The sequence below is a fragment of the Pseudopipra pipra genome, chromosome 4, assembly GCF_036250125.1.
Source record: "Pseudopipra pipra isolate bDixPip1 chromosome 4, bDixPip1.hap1, whole genome shotgun sequence".
Classification (NCBI taxonomy): domain Eukaryota; kingdom Metazoa; phylum Chordata; class Aves; order Passeriformes; family Pipridae; genus Pseudopipra; species Pseudopipra pipra.
In genome coordinates this window covers 29,235,128-29,255,772 of record NC_087552.1, presented here as the reverse complement: position 1 = coordinate 29,255,772, position 20,645 = coordinate 29,235,128, and the positions used below count along the sequence as shown (strand labels likewise).

The following is a 20,645-nucleotide window of genomic DNA, read 5'->3' as shown; positions in this document are numbered from 1 at the left end:
AAACTCCAGTCCTTCGTGCCTCCCTATACAAGGCCTCCCAGATCCCACACTTCCAGCTCCACATGCCGTCCTCAACCTACTCCCACGCTCCAGTCCCTTCCACCTCCCTCCAATCACTGTGTCCGGCCCAGCGAGCCGGAACATCGCCTGCCCGCTTCCAAGATGGCGGCAGGAGCGCGCCCCCTCAGCAGCGCGCCGCACCAGGGCAGGGCGGAAGAGGGGGCGCTCTGGCCTCGGGGCGCCGCTGAGCGCATGCGCACCGCCCGGCGGCCGGGGCGGGGCGGGGCCGGGCGCAAGATGTCGGCGCAGGGGGACTGCGAGTTCTTGGTGAAGCGGGCCCGGGAGCTGGTGCCGGGGGACCTGTGGGCGGCCAAGGCCTGGCTCATCACGGCGCGGAGCCTCTATCCCGCCGACTTCAACATCCAGGTGAGCACCGCCGGTGTCGCACCCGGTCGGTACCGGAGGTGCCGCGCGGCCTTGCTGCGGGCGCTGCCTGATTGACAGACGGCTCGGCCAATGGGGGCGGGGCTGTGGGTTGCCGCGGTGACGTAGCTAATAATAATAATAAAAAATTTAAAATACCTCTACTACTTATGGGTTTTGTAACAGCTCGGGGTCTTTGCATTGCATTTGACTGACTACAGACCTTGATTTCTAAGTTTTCTATTTGTGTAAAGATTAAGCCAGCGTGTTCGTAGAACTATGGAATGTTAAGGGTTGGAAGGGACACCCTAAAGGTCATCTAATCCCCACCCCCCTGCCGTGGGCAGGGACGCCTTCCACTACACCAGGTTGCTCCAAGGCCCATCCAAGCTGCCCTTGAACACTTCCAGTGTTGGGACATCCACAAGCTCCCAGGGCACCCTGTCCTAGTGTCTCACCACCCTCACAGTAAAGAATTCCTTCGTAATAGCTAATGTAAATTTCCCCTCTTGGAATTTGTACCCGTTACTCCTTGTACCCCTTACCTATCAGTATCGTTCCTGGCAAAGAGTCCCTCTCTGGCTTCCCTGTAGGCCTCTTTCAGATATTGGAAGGTTGTTAATATTAATAATTTTAATAATAAGTATATTATCTTACAGAAATTTATGCCTAAATTAATGTGTGATTAGGTAGTCTAAACTCACTTCCTAATTTCTCCAGCAAATGTTGCAGTCTTTTAATTTTCTGTTACTCAGTGCTGTAGTAATTTGAGGACAGTTTTTTCAGAGTGGAAGGACTAATCTGATTCATAAAGTGTTCTAGAAAGGTAATGTTCTGTTCTTTCCTCCCGCAGTATGAGATGTACACTATTGAGAGGAATGCTGAAAGGACAGCGTCTGCAGGCAGGCTGCTCTATGACATGTAAGTAATCAGAGCTGGAACCTTACAATTATGCCAGGTGCTCATTTCTATAAATTGTCAGACTTTTCCAGAAATACAGTGTGAGTGTTCTTGAAAATCCATGTGGATTAATTAAGCAGAAAAGTTCTAATTAATTAAAAATAGACAGTAAAAAGGAAGGTTTTATTTTATATTTTGCCCATGCACATATTTTCATGGAAAGGTTTTGCCATGGAAGCAGATTTTGAGGTCACTGTGCATTCCTTGCCTCAAACTTTGTTACAGGTTTGTGAATTTTCCAGACCAACCTGCTGTATGGAGGGAGATCAGTGTTATTACATCAGCACTAAGGAATGACTCACAGGACAAGCAGACACAGTTTTTAAGAGGTAAGAATTCTCTATCCTGAGGGAATCTAAGGATAAACCCTCTGGTTACATATCTGGTGTGGCAAGTAAGTGTCAGTCTTTTTAACTTTGCTTGTGGGCTGCAGGGTTTTTTTTTTCTCAACTCGGCCTTAGAGACTTCGTTTGGTGTGTTAGGCTTAGGAAAATAAAGGGATATGACAAACTGATTCCTGTTGCTTTGTCACTGATATGGGTAGAGTGAGTCTACCAAAACAACAAGCACTTAGAAAAGAGATTAAATAGGGAATAAGTGGAGTGGGACTTGTGACTTGTCATCCCACAGGTTGCAGAGAAGTGAATGATCATAAAGATGGGGTGAATTCGTATGTATGAGTGAGGGTTATGAAAATGAGCAGTGACCAGAAGGGCTTGGCCGTTACTGCCGGCAGCCACAGGCAGTTTTGAAAGCAGGATTTATGCCTGAAAAATTATAACCTGCTGTTTGAATATGTGCTTCAGAAGCTCTAAGGATAAACAGTGTGTAGCTCTGCATAAAGGCTATTCCAGTTAAAACATTTGATTTTTCATGGGGTGTGTTTATTTTTCAGAGCAAATACATAAAACATACAGGGAGAATATGTTAGTTTCTTTTTGGTGTCTCACTGGAAGTTTAAATTGGAAAAAACTAAATTTTAATAATTAAAATATTAATTGTAAAAATGGAATGTAAGTCAAAAATAAATGGTCTTGAAAAAGCATCTTGAAATGTTGAATACTTAAGTATTAGGATTTTGAGTATTCCACTCATTAGCAGTCTTACTTGTTAATTCAAGTTCTCTGCACCTGAATAAACAGAGATAAATATTAATTTGGTCTTCTTTGAAGGAAACAGATTTTTTTTTTTAGTCATGGGTATTAAAAACAGAAAAAAACATAAACCCCTTTCACTCTGCATGGCAAAGTGCTGTTGACTCATCTTTTACCCTTTTTCAGTCAGCTTTACAATTCAGACACAGCAAGCTAAATTTATTTTTTTTTTAAGGATTATTTGAAACCCTTCCTGGTCGGGTCCAGTGTGAAATGTTACTGAAGGCAACAGAGCAGTGCTTTAACACACTAGAAAGGGCAGAAATGCTACTATTACTTCTACGACGTTTCCCAGAGACTGTGGTGCAACATGGGGTAAGAGAAGAGAAGCTTATAGTAACTGTTCAGGATATTGACACTCTGCTTCTTGAGATTTTGCTGAAATGTATTTTCCTTTGCCTAGTGAGGGGGTGACTCTTTTTATTCATGTTTAATTGTGTCTAATAGTTCAGATTGCTGCATCGTGAGGTTACCACCAGCAAGGAATTAGGCAGAAAACAAATGGAAGCCGATAAAACAATCCTTTGTTTTGTAAATGAAAGAATATCAGTTATGTATGACTTTCACCTGTCTGTGCATGTCTTTACTAATGTAGTCACATGGCATAGTTTTTCTCTTGTTCTTGTCTTGCTGTCTTCTGGAGTTGCTGTTATTAAGTATGGACAGTTTAACTATACCTTTGGAGACTTGCACATGCTAATCATGCATCTAATCATGCATCCACTGAATTACTGTTCAACCTCATTGAATTGCAGTTCAAAAAGTTTCTAGAACCACTGGTACAGTGTTTGATTTTCACCTCTGCTCACACAGGTAGGCCTTGGAGAAACATTATTAGATGCTGAAAGTATTGAAGACCAAGAATCTCCAGTGAATTGTTTTAGAAAATTATTTGGTAAGAAAATACTAATGTTCTTGTTTTACTTTTTAGTATGGCAAGATTTTGAGATCAGTAAAACTACTTTCAAGATACTGCGATTAGAAAACCGCTTTAGTCAGAAGAGGCTCAGGCCACATTAGTCCAGGCTGACCATGTAGTACAAATTGGTATTGCAGTCTGTCATGTGAGGTTCTTTGTGGTGTATGGTCAGCCAGAGATGGAGGCTTACATTGCTGGTTGAGAAACCTTACCTAGGACAAATAGAATAAAAAGCCCCACAAACCTAAAGAATTTTTTGGTTTGTTTTCTATTTTAGTTTGTGATGTTCTTCCTCTGATAATTAATAATCCTGATGTACGACTTCCTGCCAGCTTGTTATATAAATATCTGAATAAAGCAGCGGAATTTTATATTAACTATGTAACTAGATCTACACAGACAGAAAGCCAGTATCAAGGTAAGAATATTTTTACAAAATTAATCTTTCTTAGAATGTATTTTAGTAAAAAACGCATTATTTTTATGTAATGTAACATGTAGACAACGATTAATAGTAGAATTTGATGTTTCTTAGTTCTTTGATTCCAAAATACCCCATAGTGCTTCAACATACCTACCGAGAGGTAGGACGAAATGTCCAAGATGTCCTTATCCAGCCTAGCAGCTCCCTTGTATGAGGAGGCAGAAACGCCTACTACTCCCTGTTAGCCTTCTCGGTAAAGAATAGTTACCTTAAAAGCTCTGACATAATTTTTACATCTTCTTCTTGAAAATTGATCAATTTGTTTGATTTCTTTATGAAGAGAAAAATGTGCTGGTTTTCCTAGGTTCACAAGATTCCTCTGATATTATGTCTCCAAGCAAGCGCAGCTCTCAGAAATATGTAATAGATGGTCTCACAGAGAAGTCATCCCAGATTACAGATCCTTGGGAGAGGCTATTTAAAATATTGTCTGTGGTGGGAATGAGGTGTGAATGGCAAATGGATAAGGGAAGGAGGTAAGAAAAGTGTACTTTCCCAGGTATTTCTTCTCAAGGAGAATTTGGCTTTTTAATTCTGAAGGAGGTGCGTTGAAGAAGGATTTTAACACAAGAATTTTGTGTAAGTTCACAGCAGCTTTTCTTTCAAGACTGTACAATGTAAAGCAGAAATGTGACTCTGGACAGCACTTTCAAAATAATCTCTAAACTCAATTTTTCATTATGAAAGTCATACATAAGAACTATAGTACTGTCAGGTGTCCTTTCCTATGTGCCTCAGCAAAGAGAAACATGGTAAATGTTCAGTGAAATTTTACTAGCATGTATTCCCAGCTTCCACTGACGTGAGGTGGGGGGATGTTCTCAGCAGAAACATTAAGATTTTGATGTTCACTGTGCATTCTTTCCTTTAGTTTCGGAGTCTGTGTAGCATCCTGAATTCTTTTTGCCTCTCTTCCCCTCAGAAGTTTTGGTGACATTTTGCATCGAATGAAAGATCTCTGCAGATACATCAGTAACTTTGATAGTGATGCCCATGCTAAATATAAGAATCAAGTAGTGTATTCCACGATGTTGGTCTTCTTTAAAAATGCGTTTCAGTATGTCAGCAACATCCAACCATCGCTCTTTCAAGGTTAGTTTCTAATATTTCAACTTCTATAACGAGTGCATTGTGATTTCATTGCTAATGTCTGAGAGATCTTTTCTCATTAGCCTTTTGAAACGGTCATCTTACAAAGTGATATTGACATGGGTCTTGTTATACTTCTCTGAAGCCGTTAATCTTACCAGGAGAAGTATTTCATAACGACTGCTGTAGTGGATCAGACCAAAGATCAGTGTAACTGTAGTGGCTTCAGCCTTGGCCAACAGAAGTTGTCTAGCAGGGAGAAAAGTAACAGACCAGACATCATGAGAAACATTTCTAGGATTGATTCTTACTCTTCCATCAGCATCATGTTTCTTTCATTTTTTCCTCTGATTTTTTTTCCGAGAAACTACTGGTGTTTCCCTGCTTTCCTTCAATCAAAATATTCTACAATATGTTTCTATAACTGAAGATATTTTTGCATTGAGAACACACAACCAATTTATAATAAGGCAAAGAAAAGCTGAATAGGAAAAGATTTCCTGAAATTAACAAGCTTCCAACTTGGCTTTCTTTGTATAGTTCAAGCATAATCTTCAAGGTGTGCTTTGCATATTAATCCTAACTTGTAATTAATTTGTAAATTGAACGTTTAGCGTATGAATGTTATCTGTGTATTTTCCTACCCACTCAAATTTGCATTTGGGACATATCAGATTGCTTGGAACACCTTGAATTGTTTCTTCAGGAATTGATTGGACTTTTCAGAGGTGACCCAGAAGCTGAGGGAAGTTGTTTAATCTCCAATTTGTTAGAGCTTACTGAAATAAACAGCATCACAAATAGGAATTTTCAGCTCTTAATAATGTACATTTCCAGCTTTTTCACTCACACAGGGAATTCCTTGGAATGATAACAATTGTCACTGTAGGTAATTAGTACTTATTAACACTACAATTACAGATCCATGGTAAAATTATAATTTTAATTCCATGTGTTGTGATTATAAGTTTCATCACATTTTTCTGCATGGAGCAAATAATCATTTGACTGAGGAAGCAGTCAGTACAAAATGATGGGTTTTAAGCAGCTGTACAGAATGTTGGGTAACCAGTTGAATGGTGTCAGTAGATAGCTAAGCTCAGAGGACAAATGACGTGGTAACCTGTGTGCAAAGAACAGGTAGTCACTTTAACAAATACAGGAACTAATGGAGTTGAGTTTTTTGTTCTGTCTAGAGGAAAGAAGAGTAATGGTGGAGCAGGAAGATGCTTCAACTGTGCGTGTAGTTCCCGCTGCTTGATTCTGAGTTGAGGAAGAAATGAAGTAAAGAACTAGTGAAAATGTTCCTTTTTAAGTTGTACAATTGAGTATCTCAAAACTAGTGTTTTCAGACTGAACTACCAAAAAAAGAAAGAATTTTGATGTAGCAAAGTGCAATCCCTTTGATGCAGTGTTTGTGGTATCCTCTGTTATTTCCTGACATCAGGAAAGTATTTCCGAGACATCTTTTACTCATTTCTGCTTTAGCATTAAAGTCCAGTGGTATTCAGTGCCTTTCTTAACCTTTCTATCATTAAAGTTTTTCCTCCTTCTCTTTGGAGGGTTTACTGTAGAAATGTAGAATCCTTCATATTTTAAAAGCATGGTGGTGGGGAAAAATGCTGTCTCCTCCTTAATCTGCAGCTCTGAGATTAGATCTGCGACTTTCTTCTCATGTGCCTGGATTTGCAAGAAACCTCTGGAGGGAAAACTTTTCAATGCATTTCTCTTACATAATTCATATCTGCTTTGCTGGAGACTTGATAAATGAATGAGGCAATTCACATCCCTCCTAACTTTCAGGCTGCCTGCAGGCTTGGCAGGAGTTGCTATTTGGGCTGATGCCTTTAGGGGTTTATTTACAACACTTTCTGCTACAAAACAGTTAAAAACTCTGTTAGCTTACATTCTAGAGCCTGGATAGACAGAAAAACACAACACTGCTCTTGGTATGGCTGTGTAACTTTCAGTACTGTAAGAGAAGGTCTGCAGCCCCAGTCAAGGGTGAGATTAGGTTTTGGTTTCGTTTAGGACTGGAGGTTTTGGAATCTCTAGTGCACTTGGGGTACTGAGAAGAGAACACTTCTTGGAAAGCAGAGCACTTAGGTAGCTTTAATTTAAATCAGTACGAGTAAAAGAAGAACCCATTCTTTTCTCCTCAGGTGTTAGAACTAGGCAGCTCTTGAGGTTCTAGCAAGGAAACTCTTCCAGCATCCCAGTTGTGGTACTTTCATATGTATTTCTCATGGATGCCATCTTCTGGATTATGTCTTAGCTCTATTTTCAGTTTGCATAGGTTAGATTCTGATATAGTGGAATACATGATGGTACAGGAGAGGTGATTTCAATCTGTTGTAGCCTTTATGTAGGGGACATTTTGATGGTGCTGTTTAGTTTGTACCTAATCAAAGGAGATAACCTTATTTGTTAAGTATACCAGGTTGGTTGTTTCTTCTAACATGAACTTCTATTGTATAGGACTCCTTACACATCACTTTTGAGTAGATAGGAAACCTTAAGATAGGTTCTTTTATGTCAATAGATGAAGTAGATTGTCCTTCTACTAAACTCTCAAAATAGTTCTTTGCAATTATGAATGAGGCCTTAGCCTCACATCTTTCTGCAAATAGAAACAGAAGAAAAGCACAAACTGAAAATACTTGTCTGCACTACTGTCTTATGGGACAGATTTCAAAAAGAGAAAAGAGATTAATGGATTTTCCTTTTCCTTTATATTTCTCTTTGTCTGAGCTTTGCACGTCTATATACAACTTGATTGTGCAAAAGGAGGAAATGTTTTTGGAAGGAAAGCTGTCTCAGTAGTGATCATGTACCAATGTTGTTTGAGATTAAGAAGTATTGTTCTTGTTTTATATTTAATGAAACTTTAGCACTGGGATTTGAAATAACAGCTACCAGATCCCACCAGGTGTTCTGTGACACTGGTGAAAGTAAAAATTGTCTTCTGTGTTTCAAATTGAGGCTTCTCTAGAGACTATGGAGAGTGAAGATGCGCTCTGGCAGTCAATTAAAGGTTTAATTCTGTTTACTGAAATCACTGGGATCAAAGCTGACACTGAGTGATCCTACCAGGGAAATCTTGTCATAAAATATAGTCACTTCTTCAAGGCATCAGTGCCTGTCAGCATGTTGCTTTGGTTTCTCATGAGAATGTTTTGAGAATATTGCTGTGCTTTGCCGTATTTGTGGCTGTTAACTTCAGAGCCATTTGCACTATTCATCTATTGAATTATTATACTTACATAAAAGCAAATAATACTTGATGAGAGAACACCTGCTGCCTAAGTATATCTTGTGACAACTCCATAAGAAAAGGATTCAAAAATATTCTGAAGCTCTCAAGCAAACTCTCGTGATGTCTGACCTTTACCATAAGGCTGCTTTGAGAAAACCATAGCTTTACCAGCATAGTTTGATCTTATGCAACTTAAGTGACTTCATTTCAGATTGTTTTCTCTAGTATTAGAGTCATTACTTGTGAAGGAAACAAAACCAGCTTGCTGTAGGCATGAGTCCTTTCAGATCAGTTTAGAGTAATTGTGAATTAATGTGTCTTTAAATCCAGGTCCAAATGCTCCAAACCAAACCCCACTGGTTCTTCTCGAGGATGTATCCAACGTCTATGGTGATACAGATATTGATCGTAACAAACACATACACAAAAAGAGGAAACTTGCTGAAGGAAGAGAAAAAACAATGGTAACTCTTCTAGACTTTTCAATTCATAGCAAGAATGGCATTGGTACTGGAATTCAGACAATAGTGGTTTTGACGTAGATGTAATAGACATATTTTTAGAGCTATGCTGGAATAGCTGTTTATGACCACAATTTTCAAAGAGATTTTTTTTCTAAAGCCAGCAAGAATAAAACAATTTTTGCAGCAATTGCTGTAGACACATATGTACTGCTGTGAATATTTTAACTTGAAGAGTTCAGCAGAGGCTGCAGAAACTCTTAGAAAGGTAGCTATAGCAGTCAGATGTTCTACAACTAAACTTCTGAAGTAATTGACTTTTCATGACTGGAACTGTCAGTATATATACTGCTTTAGTGGTAGAAAACCACTATTTTATAGAATTTCTCTGGTGGTAGAAGTACACACTTACACAAAAATTTCCTCTACACTATGCCACTGTAGGCTTAAACTGAGTGATAACGTTTAAAGTGTATGTACTTTAACAGATAATCTATCTGAAGCTCAGTGATGGTACACCATGTTTAAGAGAATAAATTCGCCTGGGATACTGCCTATCATACTGTGCCCCTGAGTTTCTTAGTAGCAAAACAGATTGGTCTTATATTAAAACAAGCTAAGCAAAAAATCACTTAAAGGCACTTATACTAGGACCTTGGTATCTCTTAATACATAATTGTTTTCTTGTGTTTAGTGGAACTTCTGTGGTTTTAGAGTCCTTTGAAATAAGTATAATTTAAGAAGTTAATCTTTTTGTTTTAAAATGACTTTTAAGCAGAGCTCAGATGATGAGGATCCTTCTGGGAAGGCACGAAGTCGCCATATTACAGTAAACAAGGCAGATCTTGCAAACTCCATCGAAGTATTAGAGAGCTTCAAACTGGCAAGAGAAAGCTGGGAGCTGCTCTGTTCTCTGGAATCACTTGACAAAGGTAAGGCTAACTGCAGGCAGAGTTGCATTTATGCTTCATTGCTCTGCATAGAAGTAATTTTACTGTTGTTAAAATGGAATTCCTGTCAATTATGAATCCTTAAAATTGAAATTGCTTTGGGTCCTGAGTATTTTTGATAAAAGTTCCAGTAAGGAGCTTTATCAGTTGTGTTTCTGAATATTTTGTTCCTGTATTTCATTTCATTCTTGATGAAGCTTTGCTTATTCACTTCCACTTCTGTTGGAGCAGTTGTTGGGTAGTAAAGCTGATAATGCTGAGTGAGGATGTGCTGCTAATGGCTGCCTTAGTTTATGCTTAAGAAGATGTGTGTTTACTCTGTCTCTTCCTTTCTCATAATATCTGGTGTGATAATCTTGAAAAAAATTTCTAAAAAGTAGGGAAATAGTACCACCTAGCTGCTTTTAGGTTTATTGGACACTGTGAAAAGAAGTATAATCAAAATCTGAGTGTGTAGAAAGAGAGTATTCTATATTTGAAGGATTTCATACTCTTACTGTTTTGGTGGGGTTTTTTTCCAATTTTAAATTGAGCTTTTTTATATACAGAATTGATTTTTAACCCAAAGCTATGAAATCCTTTATTTTCTCTTTTTCTTCTCTATGCAGAGTTTACCAGAATTTGTTTGTCATGGAAGACAGAGAGCTGGCTTTGGTTGAGAATCTTTCTTACAGACATGATCATCTACCAGGTAAAAAAAAATACAGTATAAACTAGGAAAAACAACACAATTGTGTTGCTCTTCCTTCTAGAGGTAGCTAGTTTGATTAGCAAGTTTGACTGCTTATAGTGTCTACTGATTTTATGCCTTAAAATATAACCCTTGTGGAGATGGAGCTACACTGTTTGTAACACAAGCTGGGTACCCTGCTTAGGATATTCCTGTCCCAATAGCTGTTGTTTGAGTCCAGCTAGTTTTGGCATATGGAAAAGGCCTCTCTGCAGGCATTTTGACCAGTGGATATAAATCGCCCTCTCTCTCTCTCTCTCTCTGTATATATATATAGTGTTATGGAAGAAAAGTGCATTTTATTAGTCTGTCAGTGCATTATATTGGAACACAATTAGAGAGAGGAATTTTCAAACAGCAAAAGATTTGAATATGTCTCAGTTAATATTTATCATTCTCCTCAAAAATTAGGCGGATTGTGCCTATTCCAATACCACCCACAGAAGAAAGCTTGTTCTTTATTTTTCCTTTGGGGGTCTTTTATTTTTGCCTGTACTTGTTACCTGAACAAGAGCTATTTCAAACTTTATTAGTCTAAATAAAGAAACTGTTAAGTCAAGACTATGGTTATTTGATTCAGTTACAAATATGATTTCGTAAACTGTTTTTTTAAAGTGGAATTCTGTTTATCTTGTCACTGCCCTGCAAATGATTGATCCACACTCCTATACACAGCCCATCACTGGAGAGTGGTAGGCTAGGTTAAAATTTTGAAGGCTTGTTACTTGGACACTCTGTTTTGAAAGCTTTCTGTAAGGGAATTTTTAGTTCTCTTTTTCTACCTGTTGTATACAGAAGACCCTAACAGTATTGGTTTTGTATCCTTTTTTAAAGGGGCAGTACAAAAAGGCAATCAGCAGCCTCCATCACTTGGCAGCTCTTCAGGGCTCTCATTCTCCACAGCAAATTACAGGACAAGGATCTCTAGAAAATCAGAGAGCACTAATCCAGTTAGCATCGTGCCACTTTGCCCTTGGAGAATATCGGGTATGTACAGCAGTCCACACACTGGTCCTTCATCATCTGGCCCTGTCTTCTTCCTTTGAATTTTCCTGCTTTCAAGAGGGTATCAAGAATAAACCAGGGTCTACTGAAAAATCCGTGCTTCAGAGGAAGAACTACACTTCCTACCATGTTAGCTGACTATTCATTAGCAACTCTCTTTTACATATATATATAGTCTATTTGGTAGTTAAGATTTGAGAGTTTAGTTACAATTTTCCATAGCTACAAGTGTTTGAGTTGTCTGTAAATATAACCTTAAATTTGAATTCTTTAACTTTATTGAATCAGTTCTTAAAATTGAGGGGAAATTCTTAGATATAGGCTTCATATGGAAAGAAAAAGTAAAGAAACTTCTTTAATTGTCTTAGAAAATAGTTATCAACTAACAGTGTAAGAGACTCTAGATCAATATTATCTGACCTGACCTCTGAACTTGCTTTACTTTTGCAATACATATTTTGTGTTTTTTAATATTACAGCCATGCATGGTGGTCTGAGGTCAGTCAATGTCAGCACTGATAATAAAGTCTGTGTCTCTTAGGATCTAATATCATCCTGCTGTTATTGGACAAGTGCTTTTGTCCCTTCTAGTTTAGTACTTTTTCACTGAAAATGTGATCATCTATCCCCAGACCTCCTACTGTCTCTAGGAAATAGCATTAAAAATTCATTGAATTTGTCATGCTGTCAAATTGCCATTTTCCTTTCTATTTTTACCATGAACAGAACAAGCTTTACAAAACTATTCTAAGAATACATTCGAAAACTTAATCCTTCAAAATAACATAGGTTTTGATTGCAGTTTTTGATCTGACACCCTTGAAATGAAGAATGGCAATACATATTTTTTCACAATTAAAATTATATATGTAGGCTCTCAGAGATTGTTAAAGGACAGCTCAGTCTTTTTGCTTAGCCAAACTATGCTGTATATTAAGTCCATTCAAGTTCTAGCAGAGAATTTTGTGATTTTTTTTTTCTTTTGTGGTGTCTGAAATTTTTAATAATTATTAACATACCTGAATTTTAAGAACTTTAAATTTAGCATTATCATGTCCCTTCTTTTTATAGCAAACATGTGAAAAAGTGCTTGACCTCATGTGCTATATTTTGCTTCCAATACAAGAAGGAGGTAAAGTGCAAGAGGAGCAACCTAAAGTCAAGTCTAAATTCAGGAAAGGTATGGAGTTGCTACTATCCCTTCTTGGTTTTATATTGTGATTTTCATGCTGGTACCTCTTAAAGTATATTGGTGACAAAGTCCTACCACAGGAAAAGAGAAATGAAGAAAAAAAAATTAAAGGTTTAAGTTCAACTTTTGAATAATTCATAATTTACCTTTAAAGCTTTCTTCCCTACTTGAGATTGACAATTGTAGGTTTGTTCTACTCCATTTCAATTTCTTTCAAACTTAGATAATCGTGAGACCGCTAAAGAACTGTTCTGTTGCAGGGTCTGATTTGAAGCTTTGGCCATGTACCAGCAGAGCTATCATGCCTTACTGCCTTCATCTGTTGTTAGCTTGTTTCAAGGTAAGATAAGGTCGATTGGGGCTTCAAGTTCTTTCCTGTCTTTTTAAGGCCTGGTTTACATATCTGGGTTCCTGAAGCTGCATGGCCTTATCCCACTGCTGTGACTAAGTGCGAAGGGCTGTGCCTCAAGTCCTTCTCACCTAAATGGGTTGGTGAACGATCTTTTTTTGGAGGGGGTAGTGGAGTGTTATGGGGGACCATTTGATCTCTCTAGTTTTGAGCAGAGCAGATAGAATTAATCTCAAAATTTTTGTCTCTGTTCAGACTTCCCTTTATATAGGGCAGTGGAGAGAAATTGATATCTTAGCTGGAAATTTCCAACCTACTTTAGAAGTGTATTTCATTTTGCCTTAATACATAATTTTTAAAGAACTTCTGTATTTACACAGATGAATCCCATATATTTATAAAAGCAGCATGTGTTTCCTGATTGTCTCAATGCCATTTTTTCCCTGAAGCTCAGAGCTTTCACAGACAGCAGAGATGACATGGCGCTGGGCCACGTAGTTGTTCTGCTTCAGCATGAGTGGCCAAGGGGTGAGAACTTGTTCCTGAAAGCCATCAACAAAATCTGCCAACAAGGAAACTTCCAGTATGAGAATTTTTTCAACTATGTCACAAGTATCCTTTCTCTAACCAAGAATGTCACATCTTGTGCTGTAGCGTTGAAAAAGCTGTTAGATAGTTTCAGCAGTAGCTCTTTCCCTGAATCATATTTTGTATTTATTTCCATACCATGAAAGCCTCTTACAAAAGGTCAAGCACACAACAGACTGTAAATATGCTTCCTGTCACCTGTTTTGGCACTTGAGAGTACTCTTAAGTACGTTGCCATTGCACTTCAATTCAGAAAACCAGCAGCATAACCTGCAATGCAGAAAAAGGAAGTAAAAACAATCAGGGAATTTGAAGAAATAAACTTTCTTTACCTCTGACTGTACATATGAAGAAATGAAGAAAGAAAAGAAATTACCTGATGTTTTTGCACTTTAAAAAGCCATTTCTCATAAATTTGTGGAGGATTAGGAATGCATGCCTGTTATCTTTGTCGCTTTTAAGAATGAGGTACTTCAGTACCTGTTCAGTTTGACTGTCCTTTCACCAATGTTGGCTTCAGATGTGAGGGGTAAGAATGAATGTTCTCTATCATTGTTTCCCTACTCAAATCTTTAACGTTTTCCTCAGATATTGATATGTTAGAGGAATTTGCTTATTTAAGAACACAGGAAGGAGGGAAAATTCATCTGGAATTGCTGCCAAATCAAGCAATGTTGATCAAGTAAGGATAAAAAAGCATTTACTGTTTTCTTTGGAAAAAAAAAAGGGAGTATGTTCTGGTTGTCTTTGCTTTTATGTTATCTTCTGGATAGTTTGTCATGTCTTTGAGCTTAAATTTAAGGAGTTCAAATAAGGCCTTGAGTTTCTTTTTCTGACTCTCCTGCTGATCTGTGAATTCCTTTTGGGGGTTCTTCAACTTTAAACTTCTGCTTTTACAGAACTTTATTTCTGAGTGTGGCATTTGCTTTAGAATGATTCATAATGAAGTTATTACAGTAGTGCTCTTTCAACCAGACACTTGCACTTTACAGGAATTCTTTGAATAATTAGGCCTGAGTGCAAGGTGTTGTTACTAATTTGGCTGAACAGTAACACTGAACAGAAAGCACTATTCCTTGTAAACAAAGTTATGAAAGACCACGAAAGATGAAAAACTTTGGTGTAAAACAGAAATTAAATTACACTCCAGCTACACTCTAATAACCTTTTTGTTAGAACTAGCAGGTCATCTCTTGCCATGTACTGAACAATCTTATTCTAGTTAGTTTATTATGAGATGCTAAAGGAAATTAATAATTTGGATTAACTTCCTAGGTGTTCTTACTTGTTCAGTCTTGACTCGGAACTATCTGCTGCAGGGTTTTGGTGGCAGAGTGTTTTGGAATATCCTGGTTTTTTATGAGAATATGATATTTTGCTTCATAAGAGGGGGACTGCTTAAAGTCTGTTGAAATTCCACTTTGAGTCAATGTATTCTGGCTGCTCATTAACTAGAAATGGGCTGAAGTTTTCAAAATGGGAGCCTAACGTTGGACAACAGGATCCAAACTTGGATTAGTAAATAGATTTTCCGAAGTTCTAGGTAACCAACATAAAAATGAGATGCCAAGTGTAATTAAAGAAAAGTAGAAATTCAAATGCTTACTTATGTGACAGAGAATTTTCTCTTTTAAGGTCTAGATTTTCAAACTCTTACCCTTGCTATATCTCACTGCTTGTAACCCGCTGTATGAAAACAAGCATCAGGATATGCTGCACCACATATCATGTTAAGTAATAAGCTTTGTCAGCAAGAGGGCTTAGCGCTGAAGACTCTGCCTGGTAACTTCTCACCTGCTCTTTGATTTCTTTGCAATAGTTCGGCGCTGTTTCTCTCGGCTCTGTTTGGATTGGCGTGGTAGCTGTTACTTTCTGTTCTGACCCCACCAGTCAGGAAGTAGGTAGCAAGAAGTTTCTAGCAAGACAGAATCTCTCTTTGACCTCCATTTGATCAGTGTTATGTTTCCTGAATGATGGAAATGCTTGTAGAAGGGCAGTCCGTTTCTTTGTGCTTATTGAGCCAAAACAAATACCCTGTCCAGCTGGAAAAGCTGTGTATAGTGTCTTTTATGTGGGTCAGATGTGTAGGACTGGAAGCACTTCATCGGAGAGCTGGTGGAAGGGATAGTTCAGGGCGTAGGCCACTGATCGGAGGTGACGTCTATCCCCTGGTACCGCAGATGTTTTTTTAGCTGGACTGGCTGTGAGACCCAGGGGTGGTGTCACCCAACAGCATTGACCTCGGCAGTCCTGGTTAGCTCACAGCTTCCCCCAGCTGGGGTTTTCAATAAAGTGTGCCAGCATAGCCCTCTTTCCTGGGACATGGTTGGTAGGTAGGCTCAGTATCTGCAGACTGCTTACATCTTTCAAAACTATCACTAGTTCTGGTTGGATGAGCTGCTGCACCATGCTCCCAGGAATTAGCAGAGGCAGCTCAGATGCTATTCAGTCATTCTCAGAAAGACTCTGAGTTTGCCACCACAGGCCAGACATTAAGCAGTTGTTCCTTTGTCTGATCTTTGCTCAGCATAAATGTAGCAATCCTGCATCTCAGGTGATGGAAAATGTATTTCAGATATTGTATGTCTTTTGCAGGGACCTTTTTTTTTTTTTTGATGACTTATAGGACATTTCTCCCCCATAGAATTCCATATTCTTCTTCTAGTACTTTTTTCTAAGTACCTTGTACTTCATAGGAAATTATATTCATTTTTCTGAAACCAGCAAAGCAAACTGCAATGTGGTTTTCAAAAGCTGAAGTAAGATCTTGGTAGCTTGTAGACTTATAGTTGGGTTCTGCAAAATATGTATACAGCTTGTATGCTTTCCCTTTGCTTGTATTCATTGTAGGAATAGGAAGGTCCATGGCTTTGGGTTTAACTGGTGATATAGCCAGCTCATTCTGTTTGTAGTGTCAACAAGATTTGTTCAATGACCTTTGAATTGAGCACCACTAAGTGCTTTTGAACTCCCTTCTAGACAAGCGAAATTTCATAGTTTTACTGATTATACATATCAGTAGTGGCAGTGTTAGCTGGTGAGGTTAAAGAGAAAAAGAACAATATGCCAGAAGTTGCTGCTTATTACCTTGCTTCTCTGTTTGATAAAACTTACTCTAATTAATCTAATAGTAGACTATCAAAATGCATAAACTTGATCTGAAAGCTGAGTGTTCTGCCTCTACTCCATTCCCATCACATCTGTCCTTGGGGACAGAGAAGGAGAAGCTCAGTTGGTTTGAAGTGAAACGAAGTATCTTGAAAAAGTAATTTTTATTCTGATTGTGCACATGGGTACATATAGTTCTCACTGCAGATCTTGCAAACAGTAGTGAAGACAAAGTTGCACAGAATCCCTTTTGCAAACATCTGCCACTCTGAGACCAATAACATCTTGCTGGTCCTTTGTATTATCTGTTCCCTGTGTCCATTTTTACAAGTACTGGACTCATTCATGCCAAGAACTCTTGAAAAATTATCTCATTTTATTGAATAATTTTTGTGAATATTTTATTTCAGGTTATTGTAGCCATATTAGAGTGTTAAGTGTCCCATCTTCATTTGACTCTTATAAGCATAGCTCTCCATCCATATCTGTTAATAAATTATAGATATAATGAAAATGCCCATCTGTGAGATCTGAAGGTAAGCACCTAACTCAGTATTATAGCTATGTAAGTGTGAGTTTTGTCTCTCTGCTCCCTTCTTAGCATCTATGGGGGTGAATGATGCACTCAGTACTCAGGTGCCTAATAAGATTTAGGTGACATTTTGAAAGACAGGTTAAAAAACTAGACCTGTACACTATATACCAAATTTCTCATTTCTCTTTTTCTTAAGTGGGGCATTGGATTTGCTCTAGGTTGGACATATTATATTGTTATAGATAACACATAAAGATAAGAACTTCAGGGAGGAGACAAACTGTCTTTCAGCTGAGACACCTTTTGGGGGTCAGTTCATGTGGCCCTGGTCATAAATAGGAGGTTGCTCTGAGCAGGCATTTGTGCTCTAACGTTGTGCCATCCTCTAACAGCCATTTTTTTATGCAGTTTGAATTTGTAAAGGTGAAAAAGGCCATCTGTGGGCTAATGAAAAGATACTTAGGCAACCTTTAACAAACACTGTCATGTACTCAACTTGGCCGATACCCACTGTGCATGCACTCGGCTTGGGCTCAGCAGCAAACCCCTTTACTCCAAGTTGTGATCTCTCCCAGATTGCTGACATGCTCTTGCCAGCTCTGAAGGGAAGCTCTGGTATCTGCAGTGCTCCTCTGATTAAATCTTTTCTGGCTGACATGCTTCCTAGGAAGAGCTATGACAGTTCATCCTAGTACAACTGTGTATTGTTTTGCACCTGCTGCTGTCCTTTTCCCCCAGTGTAACTCCAAAAATATGTGTATGTATTTAGACCACAGTTGTAGAACAGCCTTGCAATGAAATCTGGGGATATTTGCATGTTTGATGCTGTTAGGGTCCTGCACCCCTTTGGCTGCTCAGTGATCATATTGCTATGTGAGCTCACCCTAGTTTTTTTGTTGCTCCTTTTTCTGGAGAGTTGTTTTGCACCGGAGGGGGAGTTGGTGTGTGGGTGTTTGAATGCTGCTATTTGCTGTTTTTTAAAGGACTTCTAGCCCTCCCATGGGGTTACTGCAGCAGGAATTCATACCTGTGCTACAGCCCAGCATACAGACTGCTGACAGGTACCAAGTGGAAAAACCCCACTCATAGTGTGCTGTGTTTTGTCAACATGTTTTACTGCCCATGGTTTTCAGCAATTTGTTACTTAATATTTATCTTTTTTTTTTCCCTTCATTTGTGCCTACATTGCCTGGCAAACCATGTTGTTCTATTATAACATTTATTTTTCTTTTTGCCATAAGTTGCCAGTATCCGTGTCCTCTCAATTTAATAATCACTATTGAATTTAAGCAATAATGTAGAAATACTCCAAAATTATACTGATGTTTGATCATATATTAGCAAGAGTATAGCGCTTCCTTCTCAAGATACTGGTTACTGGATCCATTTGTAGCTACTTTTCCTTATTTAGGTTGTTCTGAATTCTCTTTTCTGTTTTCCAGCTATAACATGACACACATCTTCCAAAGCGCCGCTGGCCCGCTCAGTAGCTGTAGGTTGTGTATTCTGCTTTAGGTTGTAACTGACCATAGCACTTGGCTGCCAGCAATGTTTAAAACAGTAAGGACTGAAAACGGGGCTTATCCCATAACCTCTGAATATGCTGGAGTTTTCAGTGTGTTTTTGCTTCACTTAGCCTAGCTCACTAAGGAATTGCCAATAAGCTCCAGGCTAGTCTCCTCTTTGCCTTTTTCATGTGTTGCAGAAGTCTCCACTGTTTTGGCAGAGAAGTCTCTTCTCAAATGCCAGACTTGCTTATTTAAGTGGAAGTTGGGTGGTATAGTTGGTGAGAGTAATTCTGAGATTTTTCCCTTTCTCATTTCCAGCATCTCTGGATTTGCATAGATGCCCTCACTCTTTATTTTTTATTTTCTTTTGTCTTTCAGAGTGGTTGCTGGGTTTGGACCAGCTCTTCCCTTCTTACCTATGACTCAGGACTTGTCTCAGGATTAGCATTATGCTTTTCTCTCTAAATTAGTTTATCCTTCTCCTTTACTAGTGTTAGGGCTCTCTTTCCAGGGCATATCTTTATTTCCCCTTCCCGAGTAGGGCTTGCAGGTAGATGTTAAAATGTCTTGATCTTACTTGTCCAGTTCTGGACCAGTGCTAGTGAAGTGTAGTGCTTTGGTGCTGCAGAACATTGTTTTAAGGACAAAATTTAGGTGTTGAGTGCTACAGGCCAGTGCGAGGACAAAGAGCTGTTCAGACGAACGGCCTTTAACAGGGCAGTATCCCATGAGTTTCCCCAGCCAGCATTGCTTTAGCTTGCTCAATTTTGTTCTGTTTAAAAACAAGTCCTGAACTTCTGCTCAGAATAAATGTAATCCCGGCCTGGTGTCTAGAATCTCTATAAGAGCTGGCTTCTACTGATGCAGACTCACAGCCTGTCTTGATTTGGGTTTTATGAAATGTTCACTATGCCTTTTGTTAGTCAAAGCATTATCAGTGCCCCCAGGATTATATAGCTCCTTCCTGCACTTTGATACTGGTAGAAGATGCCCTCTGCTCTTCATGGTGGCACCCTTCCTCCAGAGAAAGCAAGTTCATCTTGCCACTCTTCTTTCATCCCCAACCATTTAAAGAAGTGATTCGAAGGAAAAAGCAGCCTGGGCAGCAAAAGTAGAGAAAAAAAATATTCCTTTCCCAAGCAAGGGAAACTCTGTACTTGCTCAGTTGAGAGAATAGATTTTCCTGTTAGCCAAAAGAGCAACATTATTTCCTCCCCAACAGTCGTAGTAAAAGCAGTGAGAACATAGACTTTTAATTGAACTTCTGTTAAACGAATTGTAAGCTACTAAACACATGATTTTTAAAAAATAGCATAGCACGGGCTATTTGACTCTCATTATTTGACTCTCGTTATATAAACTCAGATATGGACATTAAATATATAATAAGTGACATGCAGTACCCTTTAAATTACTGTAGTCCACTAAATAACAATTATTTTATTTTGTCTGTCTCTCTTTCCTTCATGGCTTAAGGCATCATACAGTTACCCGGGGTATAACTAAAGGAGTGAAGGAAGATTTCCGCCTGGCCATGGAGCGCCAGGTCTCGCGCTGTGGGGAAAATCTCATGGTGGTCTTGCATAGGTTCTGCATTAATGAGAAAATACTGCTGCTTCAAACTCTTGCTTGAATGGACTGGATCATGATGCCATTTCTTTTATGGAGACAGAGGAAGGCTCTTAATTGTATGAACAAGCAGCATGGCAGTGGAAAGTCACTTGTTCAGAGAGTCAAAGAAGTTCCCTATGAGTTACAGGTTCTGCAGTACACAAACACTACTCAGAGTTTGTTCGCTGCTTAGTTTTTTTTATGTGGGTAGATCAAACTTTATAAATAAAACTTTTTTTAAGAAGTCTTCTGTAATATTCTATTTGTTTGTGGTTTTTTTCAGAGCATAATGCTAAGGTGTCTGTCTTAGTTCTTTCCATCTT

At 38.7% G+C, this 20,645-nt stretch overlaps 1 protein-coding gene across 4 annotated transcripts; it reads left to right on the top strand.

The window, feature by feature from the left end:
- Positions 1-265: 265 nt before the first annotated feature.
- Positions 266-20,577, top strand: INTS10 (integrator complex subunit 10). 4 transcript variants are annotated; one of them, XM_064652121.1, is made up of 18 exons: positions 266-426; positions 1,277-1,344; positions 1,609-1,712; positions 2,713-2,852; positions 3,351-3,432; positions 3,734-3,874; positions 4,245-4,416; positions 4,863-5,032; positions 8,616-8,749; positions 9,522-9,678; positions 10,305-10,387; positions 11,261-11,413; positions 12,503-12,611; positions 12,884-12,963; positions 13,422-13,584; positions 14,149-14,242; positions 18,187-18,264; positions 20,188-20,577. In XM_064652121.1, exons 1-18 carry the CDS (start codon positions 298-300, stop codon positions 20,342-20,344), a joined length of 2,214 nt encoding a protein of 737 aa, XP_064508191.1. In that variant the 5' UTR covers positions 266-297; the 3' UTR covers positions 20,345-20,577. The 4 variants fall into 4 exon arrangements, with proteins under 4 accessions (XP_064508191.1, XP_064508192.1, XP_064508193.1 ...); XM_064652122.1 differs by having other exon boundaries at positions 267-426; positions 9,525-9,678; XM_064652123.1 differs by lacking the exon at positions 18,187-18,264 and having other exon boundaries at positions 267-426.
- Positions 20,578-20,645: the final 68 nt, after the last annotated feature.

Coding starts and splice junctions, on each gene's coding strand:
- INTS10 (XM_064652121.1), top strand. CDS start 298: ATGTCGGCGCAGGGGGACTGCGAGTTCTTGGTGAAGCGGGCCCGGGAG. Junction 1,713..2,712: donor GCAGACACAGTTTTTAAGAG/GTAAGAATTCTC, acceptor TTTTTTTTTAAG/GATTATTTGAAACCCTTCCT. Junction 2,853..3,350: donor AGACTGTGGTGCAACATGGG/GTAAGAGAAGAG, acceptor CTGCTCACACAG/GTAGGCCTTGGAGAAACATT.